This window comes from Vipera ursinii (genome assembly GCF_947247035.1).
Source record: "Vipera ursinii genome assembly, chromosome: 7".
NCBI classification, from domain to species: Eukaryota; Metazoa; Chordata; class Lepidosauria; order Squamata; family Viperidae; genus Vipera; species Vipera ursinii.
This window is the reverse complement of record NC_139521.1, coordinates 54027397-54040298: the sequence shown is the minus strand read 5'-3', so window position 1 is coordinate 54040298 and position 12902 is coordinate 54027397. Positions and strand designations below refer to the sequence as shown.

Below are 12902 nucleotides of genomic sequence, written 5' to 3'. Positions count from 1 at the left end.
GTTACATCAATGAAAAAGTGATTTATGATCGTTTTTCACTTACATCTCATGGTCATGTGATCAAAATTTGGATCCTTGGCAATAGGCACATATTTATGACATGGGGTCATGTGATCCCCTTTAGCAACCCTCTGACAAGCAAACTTAATGGGGAAGCCAGATTCACTTAACAACCGTGTTGCTAACTTAACAAGTGCAGTGATTCACTTAATAACTGGCAAGAAAGGTTGTAAAATTCAGCAAAATTCACTTAACAAATGTCTCACTTAGCAACAGAAATGTTGTGCTCAGTTGTGGTCGTAAGCTGAGGACTACCTGTACTTGTTTTAGGAAGAACAAGGAACTGTCTTTTCTATGATGCCTTTTACTGGTTGTTTTATATAGATGTCCAATTATCTTTTGATTTTGAGATCTATGTCTTTAAAATTACTACACTTTTTAAGAAGTCCTAATCTACAGACTTTAATGCCCACTCAAGCAATCCCCAATTCAGGACTTTAAATATTTTTTAAAAAATTAAATTGGTTTCCAAGTGTTAACCACATCATTGGCCAAAATGTTTCTTAAAGATATTTATAAAAAGAAACATATTTCTCTTGTGTTCATCAATTTAAAACACTGAGCTATCAAATGCTTTTATAAGTAAGAGACATAATGTAGAACAGGCATGTCAAACCTACAACATCGTGCAATGTATCGCGACTTTTTCCCCATTGCTGGCAATGGAGTGGGCATGGTTTTGGCGTGATGCATCCAGCCCGCTGGCCGGCAGTTTGACATGCCTGATGTAGAAGAAAATGTTGGGAGAGAAGAAGAGAAAAATGGAAGCATTAAGTTCCTAGTACAAACATCAGTACAACTTGGATCTAAATACAGAGAAATAGCTGCTATGAGTGGTTGATGGAGGGAAGGAAGGAATTTTTTCAAAGATACCAAAAGGTAGCAATGTTGAAACAATATTTATTCAATTGTTATGACTGGCCATTCATCGAATGGCTCAGGTAGTTCCAGAAATATGTTAATCTATTGGCAATGCAGGTGAGGATACAAATATATCCAATACAGATATCATTTCAACTACCATAGCACACAAGGTAAAGCTGACCACTGAATACACAATTGTTTGAAATTGTTTTTCATGGAATTTTCCAATTTATACACTCTCATCCATCTCTGTTGGAGAGTGGCAATATGAACTGCTACTTTCACATACTGGTTTTTTCAAAACTAGATTTCTTTCTTGTAACAGTGACGTTCTGGCCAATTCAAAGCAGATGTTAAAGTAGTCTTCACACTGTCCTTCTTGTTTTTGCAATAACATCTGGTAATCTCCAAAGCAAACCATACAGTTATCTGGTAGATCGACTTTATTTAGATAGGCCAGTTCAACATCGTCCACAGTTAACTTTCCCTTTTTGCTCAGATTCTTAATCTCAAAACCAAACTCTGAGCTGTTGAAGTACCTGAAAAACTGAAGTCCAAACTGAACACGTGAAACCCGTGAATCTAAAAAGTGAAAATGACAGATTTTTGAATCTCTTCCAAATTTCACTGTGTCATCTGCTCTCAGCTGTTGTTGGTGACAGAATCTTAAAGCACCAAAGACTGGTTTTTCTTCTTGTTTTGGGTGATAAATAGTGATTTTCAGACATGTTACAGTCTCTTCAGTATCTCCAGTTTCAAAATCAGACATGGCTGTACTAATTCAGGAAATCCTAAAAGAACAATGTATATATTAAAATCATTTTAAAATCAAATTGCTGCACACTTGCTGGATGTTCATTATTTTTTTAAATTTTAATCCCATTTATATCCCGCCCTTCTCCGAAGACTCAGGGCGGCTTACAATCTAAGCACAAATCAAATGTGCTTAGCAATAGCCTTCATTCTATGTATATGCCTGCTTATTAGGGCTTTCGCCCCCCCAAGCGGCATTAATACAAAGTCAGCTTATTGCCCCCAACAATCTGGGTCCTCATTTTACCTACCTCGGAAGGATGGAAGGCTGAGTCAACCTTGAGCCTGGTGGGATGCGAACCTGCAATAATTGCAGGCAGCTGGTGTTACTTAAGGAGGCATTAGCCCACTGCTCCACCAAGGCTCATGAAGAACAAAAAAAAATCTGCCACCAAAAATGGAAGCAAACATGCTGCAGTGTTGCAGAATCAAGACACTCAAGACTCCGGAATCAAAAGAAGTTTGTTTTATTTTGTGCAAAAGGTTCAGAGCAAAAAGCATTATCAATGTCTGAACACGTTTTCATGGAAAAGCAAGTACATATATAGTCTTCAAAAGTAGCAAAACACGGAAATGTAACTTATGAGCATTGATTGGTTACTTGAATTACAGCCCCCAACTCCCCTTGTCATACAGCCCCCAGCCCCCCTTGTTGCTATGCTGAATTTAGCTGAATATCTTGCAACCTTTTACTGATCGAAGTCACAGATTCCTTGAAGAAGCACTTAAGTTTCCAGCACCGTGTTTGTGGTTAGTTACAAACGAGACATACGTGATTAGATGTATCACAGCTCCATGCTTGACTAAATAGGTGTGAGACAGATGAACTCGTGGGTTTGGCATTTTCCATTTCCTTGTTCTTTTCTAACTTATACATGCCTTTTCTTTATGCCTCACTTTTATGTCCTGCCTTCACTTTTATGTCCTGTCTCAGCAGCAAAGTCCATTTTGATGGGGATCATAAATATTTGACAGGGATGGAAGCTACAAGGTTTGGTCCCAGTAAACTTCAAATATGAAAAAAAAAATCTTCAGATTAGATTTCAATTTACTGCTTTTTACTACATAGGAAGTATTGATTTATCTGATTGGTTCAAATACTGCCATTTATGGGGAGACCTAAAGGGATAGTTATGGCTTTTAAAACCCCTATCCATCATCATTATAAAGTCATGGCAGCACATAAAAGTAAAACCACAAAGGCAGCATAAAACTATTGCAGAAGATATAACTTTAGTTTAAAAACAAAAAAAAAACGAAACTATATTTAGTTTGAGGCTTAAACCAAGCATCCTCATCCCTTACCCGGGGATGTACAGGGGGTCCGGGGCACCTATTCGTGTTGCTTTTCCTTCCAAAGGGAAAAAGAGTTCCTGTCGAACATCTAAATCAGGGGTCTTCAAACTTGGCCCTTTTATGACTTGTGGACTTCAACTCCCAGAATTCCTCAGCCAGCTTTGCTGGCTGAGGAATTCTGGGAGTTGAAGTCCACAAGTCATAAAAGGGCCAAGTTTGAAGACCCCTGATCTAAATTATTTTCAGGCAGGCGTCTCAGCTCCGCGTTACCAGACTGCGGAGTCTTCCCCGCCCACTTGCCTTAATTCTGCTTGCGTTTGCAAACAGAATGGAGGCCCTTCCCTACGAGGGTTGCACTTTCGCTTCTGTTTCCGGCGTGGTAAGTGGAAGTAATGACTCTACGGAAACATCCCACGAAAAATCCAGGCAGGCGTTCAAATCTGAAAGGAAGCGGGTCTAAAGATTTCTTGGCTGACCTCCCACTTCACCCCGTTCTGATCTGAACTTTGCCACGGGGCAAAAGCCCAGGTAAGCTGTCAGTCTTACTTTAATCGATTGCTTCTCCCCGTCATTTTCTGTAACGTTGCTGGTTTTGAGTGTAGCACGAGTAGGTTCGCGCCAAAAGCCATCGTTTGAATGGGAGTCGGCTCTACCAAACTCTGCCTTAGAAATTTAAATGATTCGAAGCCTGCAGTATTAACAGATCGGTAGATCGGCTTCAAAATACGATTTGTTTTGCCTTCCTCCTGGGACTCACCTTTTCAAAGTGATCTCATAAGTAGCAGCAGCACCAATGAGAGAGAGAGAGAGAGCGAGAGAGCAAGTAACTGGAAGAAACGGATCCACCAGGCTCGCGAAAGGATGCCACGCTGCCACTGCAGAAAAACATCTACTTTTCTTTTCTCGCCCAGCAAAAGGGGAGGGGATTTGTCTCAATTGTGGTGCATAACCAAAGTTCCTCCTTTTCTTCAACCGCGAAAATAGAAGGAGGGTGGGGCATGCGAGCTGGTAAACAAGATTGTAAAATGTCGATAAGGACTCATCTCCTTATCAGCGATACCGAGAAGATTGGAAGACGGTTACTTCTTTCTCTGGAGACATTATTGTTTCACAACCAAACAATATCGAAAGATATTTCCATTTTGAAGTTCATTCCATATCTGAACATTTCTTTTGAGATTTATCGGATTTGGTAGGGGTATTAGGTGTTTTCATACTGTAATCAACTTATTTCAAGTTTTAAACCGTTTGACATCCTGCAAGAGAAGTTTGGATTGTCTAATACTATGGAATGGCAGTGTATTCGGTTGAACTTTTTTTTTTAACTTCACAATTTTCTCCAGACACATTAGCCGCATCTAGACGAACTTCTAAATTACTGTGAATGCTGAAAAGTGCTTTGGACAATTTCAAACCTATAACTTTTAATAGGCAATTAATGAACAGTAGATAGCGGTTTGCAAACACTTTATGGTAAGGAGCTGGAAACTCATGCTCAAAAAAAAAAACCAGTAGTGAAAACTTAAAGAATATCAAGCATATTTTTTAATTATCTCAAGATGAGATTAATTCAACAAAACTTTATGTGTACAGGTAATCCTTGATTTATGACCACCTCTGTCCTGGTCCTATTAGACCTCTCAGCGGCTTTTGATACCATCAACCATGGTATCTTGCTGCGATGTCTTGAGGGGTTGGGAGTGGGAGGCACTGTTTTACAGTGGTTCTCCTACCTCTTGGGCCGTTCGCAGACGGTGTTGGCAGGGGGCAGAGGTTAACCCCTAGGCCCCTTAGTTGTGGGGTGCCTCAGAGGTCGGTACTCTCGCCCCTCCTGTTCAACATCTATATGAAGCTGCTGGGTGAGATCATCCATGGTTTCGGGGTGAGGTATCATCAATATGCTGATGATACCCAGCTTTTCATCTCCACCCCGAACCAACCCAGTGATGCCCTCGACGTGATGTCCCATTGCCTGGAAGCGGTACGGATTTGGATGGGGAAGAACAGGCACCAGCTCAACCCGGCCAAGACTGAATGGCTTTACGTACCGGCATCTTGTTTAGTCCAAGAGGTTCCATCTTTGGTTATGGGAGGAGAGGTGTTACATCCCGTTGATAGGGCATGCAATTTAGGCGTCCTCCTGGATTCATGACTCAGTTTTGAAGATCATATAGGAGTTGTGGCCAGTGGGGCATTTGCCCAGGTTCGCCTGGTGCGCCAGTTGCGCCCCTATCTGGACCAAGATGCCCTACGTACAGTCACTCACACACTCGTTACCTCCTGTATGTATTATTGCAATGCTCTCTACATGGGGCTGCCCTTGAAGACCACCCGGAGGCTCCAGCTGGTGCAGAATGCGGCCACGCCGGTAGTGATGGGAGCATCCCGATACTCCCATATTACACCCCTCCTGCGTGAGCTGCATTGGTTACCGGTTGTCCTCCAGGTGAGATTTAAGGTGCTGGTACTTACATGGCTTAGGCCCGGGATATTTGCAGGACCGTCTGCTGCCGGGAACGACCTCCCATCTCCCAGTATGCTCACACAGAGAGGGCCTCCTCAGGGTGCTGTCAGCTAGACAATGTCGGCTGGCGGCCCCCAGGGGGACGGCCTTCTCTGTGGGAGCGCCAGCCCTATGGAACCAACTTCCCCTTGAGCTCCGGATGGCCCTGGATCTCCGGTCCTTTCGCCGTGGCCTTAAAACATTCCTTTTCCATCAGGCTGAACTGGACTGACGACAGGGATTTTAAAATGTTTTTTAATTTTTAATTTCAATTTTAATTTATTTTATTGGGGCTGTTAATTTAATTCTTTTTAACTTTTGTATTGCTGTATTTTATTGTTGTTAGCCGCCCCGAGTCCTTTGGGAGATAGGGCGGCATATAAGTCCCAAAAATAAATAAATAAATAAATAAAATGGAGCCCAAAATTTCTATTGCTAAACAAGACAGTTGTTAAGTGAGTTTGTGCCCTATTTTATGATCTTTCTGCCACAATTATTAAGTGAATCACTGCAGACGTTAAGCAAAGGTAAAGGTAAAGGTTCCACCGCACATGCGTGCTAGTCGTTTCCAACTCTAGGAGCCGGTGCTCATCTCCGTTTCAAAGCCGAAGAGCCAGCGCTTGTCCGAGGACGTCTCCAAGGTCATGTGGCTGGCATGACTAGACACCAAAGGCACACGGAACGCTGTTACCTTCCCACCGTAGTGGTCCCTATTTTTCTACTTGCGTTTTTACGTGCTTTCAAACTGCTAACGTTAAGCAAACCATGCAGTTATTAAGTGAATCTGTGTCCCTCCCCCCCTTGACTTGGCTTGTCAGTAATCAGCTGGGAAGGTCACAAATGGCAAAAGTCTGATCACATGACATGGGGATGCTGCAATGGTCATAAGTGTAAAAATCAGTCATAAGTCACTTTAGCAGAGATGGCTAAATTGACTGTTTTGATAAAAGAAAAGAATATAAGTACTTTGTTTCTACTTGGAAACCACTTCTGGACTTTTTCCTTGAGGTGGAAAAAATGATACTATGATTTTGGATTTTATTGATTAGATCAGGGGTGTCAAACTTGCAATGACATGTGACATGTCGCGACTCATCACGACTTCTTGCCCATTGCCGGCAATGGGGTGGGTGTGGTTTCGGCGTCATGCATCCAGCCTGCAGGCCGGCAGTTTGACACCCCTGGGTTTGATTTCTTCATATAGAAATAGCTAGTTCATACTACTAAAGAAATGTAAAAAGTTGAGGTTCGATGTTAATCCCTTATTTTACTGCAACAGAGGGAGTCAGAAGTCAACACCTTTTTTTTTCTTTCCCCCCCTTTTCCACACTTCTCCTTTTCCGCTTTCCCTATTGTTGTTCCTTACTATTTGCTTTTGTATTTTCATATTTTATATTATAAATAAAATTATTTTTAAAATGTGAAATAGTTGCTAAAGCAAAATATTCCAAATAGCAAATTCTTTATAGTCTGTCAGTTCAGTGGCATTCTCTCCATATTTTATTCTGCCTATGCTTATTTGCTTGCGATGTTTGAGGAAAAGATGTACCAGCTGTGTAAGATCTATGAGCTGTGGTGGTGCAGGAGTTAGAGTGTATTGCAGGCTGACTCTGCCCATAAAGGCAGGAGATCGATCCTGACCAGCTCAAGGTTGACTCAGCCTTCCATCCTTCCGAGGTCAATAGAATGAGGACCCATATTGTTGGGGAAAATATGCTGACTCTATAAACTGTTTATAGCAGGGGTCTTCAAACCTGGGCCTTTTATGACTTGTGGACTTCAACTCCCAGAATTCCTCAGCCAGCGTGCCTGGCTGAGGAATTCTGGGAGTTGAAGTCCACAAGTCATAAAAGGCCCAAGTTTGAAGACCCCTGGTTTATAGAGAGCTGTAAAGCACTATGAAACGACATGTAAGTCTAAGTGCTGTTGCTAAAAGGTGGGAATATTAAAATAAAGACTATTTAAAAAGAAGTCACTTTTTTTCCAGTGCTGTTGTAACTTGGTCACTAAATGAATGGTAATGGTAATAATAATGTAGGTAGTCCTCAATTTACGACCATAACTGAGCCCAAAATTTATGTTGCTAAGTGAGACATTTGTTAAATGAATTTTGCCCCATTTTACAATCTTTCTTGCCACAGTTGTTAAATGAATCATTGCAGTTGTTAAGTTAGTATCACAGTTGTTACGTGAATCTGGCTTCCCCTTTGACTAGGTTTGTCAAAAGGTTGCAAAAAGGGATCATATGAACCTGGGACACTGCAACTGTCATAAACGTGAGTCGGTTTCCAAGCATGTGAATTTTGATCGCATGACCATGGGGATGCTGCAGTGGTCATAAGTGTAAAAAGTCATCATAAGTCACTTTTTTCACTGCCGTTATAACTTTGAATGGTCACTAAGCAAACTGTTGTAAGTCGAGGACTACCTGTAATGAACTTTATGGAGCCATTTAAAGCATAATTTCAGCTGAGACTCTCATAAGCTACTTTTAAAGTTCCTGACCTTCATTGACCTGGCTCTCCTGCACCAAGGTTACAGTATTATTTTTATTATCTTTATCTTTATTAGACTTATATACCGCCCTTCTCCCGTAGGACTCAGGGCGGTTCACAAGGTTTTTAAAATAACAATACAACAATTACAAAAATTAAGAACAGTTAAAATAATTACATTTAAACCTTGAATAAATATAAAACCCCAATTAAAATCCAATTAAAACCCCAATTAATACTCTCAGTCCAGGCCAGAAAGCTCAAAGAGCCAAGTCTTCAGGTCCCGGCGGAATGAGCGAAGGTCAGGGGCCTTCATGTAGATGAAAATTCGGAAATATTTCAAAAGAGTTGATTGCCTGGTTCATCATGGTCAAAGAATAAAAATTTTTATTAATTAAATTTTTATAACTTTTTATAACTTTCACATTTCGGGGTACCTTCGAGTCAGTCTTGACTCCTGGCAACTGACTGGACTTGACCCTGCAGCTTTCTGGGCAATATTTCAGACTTTCCATTGCCCTACTTCTAAGGTTGAGAAAGAATGACTGGCCTAAAAGCTTTCTGACTAAGGTGGGATTAGAGTGAAGTTTCCAGTCTGGTATCTTAACCACTACACCAAACTGTCTCTGATAAAATGGGTTAGAAGACATTGATGCAAATAATGTGGATTTGTCTCACTATTGTACCATTGTAGTTCACTATTCATAATTTTTTAATATGGTTTTGGGAAGAGTAATATGTAAATTTACACAATTGTGATACATTCGTAACATTTGTGTGGTGACATTAGGAACCATGTAGTTAGTATCATCTAGTCATAAATCCCCAAGGGAAATTTACTGTTCATAAAATGTGTCTTAAACAGGAAAGTACATAGTATTGACCTAAAGTTGGTCAATTTTATTGATAAACAACAATATCAATATTTCTCTGTCATTGAATATCAGCTTGGTGCTTCTTCTGCGTGTCAGTGCTAAGCTAAAGTCATTTAAGTATATCATATCAAGGTTTCACCAGCACTGTAGCTTGTAAAAACACAGTTTACATTTACCATTTTGTAAAAAGAATCTATTTCTTTTTTAAAAAAATCATAATTAACAAACTATGCCTTGAGGTATGTTTGAATATTAGTAGCTCGGGATGGTAGTTGGGCTGTGGGTTTGATCTCCAAGCTTGGCGATTTGGCTGCAAATGTTTCATTTCCATTGGGGGAGGGGGGGACGGGACATCTTCCGTGCACTTTGAATTGTCTTCTTTCAATTTTAAGGCATATTCGAGGCTTGCTAGGAATTCTGTTTTTAGCGTATCTTTGTGGTTGAAGTTGTCCTTTTGTCAGGACTTACTTGTTGTTCTTCATCTTTGAGTTGGAGGTTGGATAAGTTCTTGATCCAGGTTTGTTCGTTGTTGTGGGGGTTGTTGGTTGTTAGTCTGGATAGCTTGCTTTGCAGGGCAGTGTGCTTCTTTTCTCTTGTGTTTGTTGTTCTGCATTCAATGGCTCTGTTTAATCTTTGCATGAGTTGTGGTCCAATAGTGTTGTTGCATAGGAGCTCATTTTATGTATTTGTTGAGGCGGTTGTTACTATGCCTTAGTACTATTAGATTTGGGCTACAAAACTCCTGTGACCAAATAGATGCAGCCAAGCAATAAAGAAAATTCTAACTTTTTGCTGTCAATTTCCAGTAACAATATTCTGTACAAACCATTTTTGTGTAATTGTAGAAATCACCCCATCTTGATGAAAAATGAGGAATCATTTTTAGTCCTATTTTAGGCATGAAAGCCAGCTGGGTGGTTTTGAGCCAAACACTGTCTCAGCCAAACTCGTTTCACAGAGTTGTATGGAAAATAGGAGGAGGAAGCAATATTAGGTATGCTTGCCACCTTGAGTTATTTATTAATATAATAAAGTTGGGATATAAATAAATAAAATAATGTTGAAAAAAGTGCTTTTGGATAGCAGTAGATCTTAATGCTAAGTAATAGCACTAGTTCAGAATGCTAAATGATTAGCGTTTAGCATTAAGAATTAAGATAGCATTAAACAAATGATGTTTAATGAGTAGGAAGAATGTACCAAGAATAAATTTTGTTTTACTTGATGCCTTTGTTAAAAATCTAGAGTTGTGGTCTAAAATTTAAAAAAATCTTAAGCAAATCAAGATTGCAGCCGTGTTATTTAGCCTTTAGTATAATTTATTTTAAAATGTATTTTGCATGTAGTGAGAATTATGAATTTCATACTGAATTCTTGTTAATATGTCTTCTTAGCCATGTGGAAGAACATCTAGACGTTGACTGAGATTTGTTTATTTTGATGTATGTATGTTAAATCATGGTCTAATATTCTATGTGAATCTTCCCATGAAGTACCTAAAAAATTTTTTTTTAAAAACATAATTATGGTAAAATATCTCGGAGAATTTCCTAGATCAATGTCAGTTGTCTCTAGGAAACTGGTAACTATATTTATGATTTTTGATAAAGCCATTTCTTTTCTGTAACTTCTGTAGAACAGAGAAGGTTTCAGGATAACAATCTGGGTCAGTCAATTGGACCAGAGGTTTAGTCTTCCAAGCTTTTGGACTTGTTCTGGGGCCCATCCTCAGGGAACTTCTCTCTAGCGGAATGTGTGCTACCAAGTACTTAGGGGGCGAGGACTTGGCAGCAGAAGCAAACAACAGCCAATAACTTAATAGCTAGCCATCAACACCCCAATCAGCAACTAAAAAGCCACAAACAGCCAGGCACTATATAAATAACACAGAGAGAATACCCCAAAGCATGCATTCTGCTAGCTGGCTGAGGAATTCTGGGAGCTGAAGTCCACAAGTCTTAAAATTGTCAAGATTGCAGACCCCAGTGCTAGAGAGAAGTTCCCTGAGGATAGGCTCCAGCATGAGTCTGAAAGCTTGGAAGACTAAAACTCTGAGTCCCAGTGACCAACCCAGATTGGATCCTGCAACGTTATCCTGGGACAGGTATATTTTCCTTCATTCAAGAGAAGGTTCCCTACACTAGATAATTCCAAATATATGGTTGCATTTTGACAGTGCTTTTTTTGTAAAAGAAAAAGGTGCCGGAACACACACATGTCATACAACTCACCTTGCCTACCCTACAAGGTTCCATCCAAAAAAGGTGCTGGAACTCCATTCTGAGCGTTCGATGAGAAAAAAAGCTCTGCATTTTGATGGGATTATTTCATTCACATATAACCATTTCTTTCCTTTCAGCCATTCCAACTACCCCATTCACATAGGCATCCCCAGGGAAGCACATTTCATCAACTTCGTATTGTATGACATTGAGATGCTAAGTCTGTCTGTTACACATTTGCATACAATATTTCAACAGAAAGAAGTGGCAGAGTTTGTATCTTACATCATGAAGTCACTCACAATGCATGTTTCGTGGTTAAGAACAGACACCTATTCTCATTTATCTCATTTCTTATGATGATCAGTGCTTTCTTCATATTTAATTGATTCGTATTGACAAGCCATAACGTTGATTGCTTGTAGGTGGCTTAGCATGTTATATAAAATGATGATCAATTTGCAAATTCAGTTAACTGTTGCTTTTTTGACAAACAATGGCTTAATTCACTCTGAACCCAGCCTTGTCAAAGTTATATCCACTAATGAATTACATAGTTGTTATTGTTATTATTCATTACTCATGTTTAACATATGCTGTTATGTACTGTTTCTAGTTAAGCTCATTTAGAACATTTTTTGAGGAAAATATTTTAAATACAGTATCTGCAAGATTTATTTTTCATTTGCAGTTTTAAAAAGTGTTTGTATAAGCCAAACAACACCTTATTAGTCTATAATATCTAACAAGGACTTGATGTCACTTGGCACTGACATCTCTGGAAATTCCTGTTTGAGCAATGTTTGAAGAGCAATTTTTTCACTGTGAATTTCCTGCAAACCTCTCTACTAGCTTTCTCTTTCTCAATAATGTCTTAGAAGAAACATAAGCTTTTCAAATCAGAATGAAACAACTTCCTTTTGAATAACATTGATTATATCTTTATTGCTATCTATAAAACAAGAAAAGGTTTCAGTAAAGTTGTATTCAAGGAATTATTGATTTATTACTTAAAGAACGTTGATTTAGTGTATTTGCTCTAATTTTTGCTCTGTCTCTGTCTCTGTCTCTGTCTCTCTCTCTCTCTCTCTCTCTCTCTCTCTCTCTCTCTCTCTCTGTGTGTGTGTGTGTGTGTGTGTGTGTGTGTGTGTGTGTTATTACTGAACTGCCAATAAATTAGATTCACAATTTTCTACTCCCTTTTAAACACACACTTGTAATTATCAGTATTCACCTCCAACTAAATCTATTTGGACTGAAAATAAGTATTTCTGCATGTTTGCTTAAATATAATTTTTATTCTCTCTCCTTCCCTCAGTTCCACTGCCATCATTAAGCATTGTTAAGCAAGCTGTCTTGTAACCGCATCTTTCCCTATTGACTTTGCTTATCACATATCAGCTCGGAAAATAGCAAATGGCAATAATGTGATAGGAGAGACTTACTGGTGTTATAGATAGTCCTCTATTTATAATAATAATTAATAATAAATAATAATAATAATAATAATAATAATAATAATAATAATAATAATAATAATAATAATAATAATAATAATTTTATTTGTATACCGCTCTTCTCCCGAAGGACTCAGAGCGGTGAACAGGGCAATACATGTTAAAAGACAAGAATACAAAAATTAAAAGAGATTAAACAAGATGCCCAAGAACTATAACAATAAGTTAAAATACATAAAAAGCAATAAAAACCCAAACCCATCACCCATCAGGTCAGGCCGGCTTGTTCGAACAGGTAAGTCTTTAGGTCACGCCGG

The 12902-nt window shown here is 39.2% G+C and overlaps 2 protein-coding genes across 4 annotated transcripts in view; one reads left to right on the top strand and one right to left on the bottom strand.

Annotated features, from left to right (window-relative positions):
- Window positions 1-734: 734 nt before the first annotated feature.
- TIFA (TRAF interacting protein with forkhead associated domain) lies at window positions 735-3971 on the bottom strand. Of its 2 annotated transcripts, none has more exons than XM_083367982.1 (2): window positions 3791-3971; window positions 735-1715 (listed from the first exon to the last, which is right to left on the bottom strand). In XM_083367982.1, the coding sequence occupies exon 2, from the start codon at window positions 1691-1693 to the stop codon at window positions 1154-1156; it is 540 nt and encodes a 179-aa protein (XP_083224108.1). In that variant the 5' UTR covers window positions 1694-1715; window positions 3791-3971; the 3' UTR covers window positions 735-1153. The 2 variants fall into 2 exon arrangements, with proteins under 2 accessions (XP_083224108.1, XP_083224109.1); XM_083367983.1 differs by having other exon boundaries at window positions 3580-3792.
- ALPK1 (alpha kinase 1) overlaps window positions 3313-12902 on the top strand; it is a 67188-nt gene continuing 57598 nt past the window's right edge. For both annotated transcript variants that reach the window (XM_083367965.1, XM_083367964.1), the window contains exon 1: window positions 3313-3561. The gene's annotated coding sequence lies outside the window, so the exon portion shown is untranslated. The remainder of the gene's footprint in view (window positions 3562-12902) is intronic.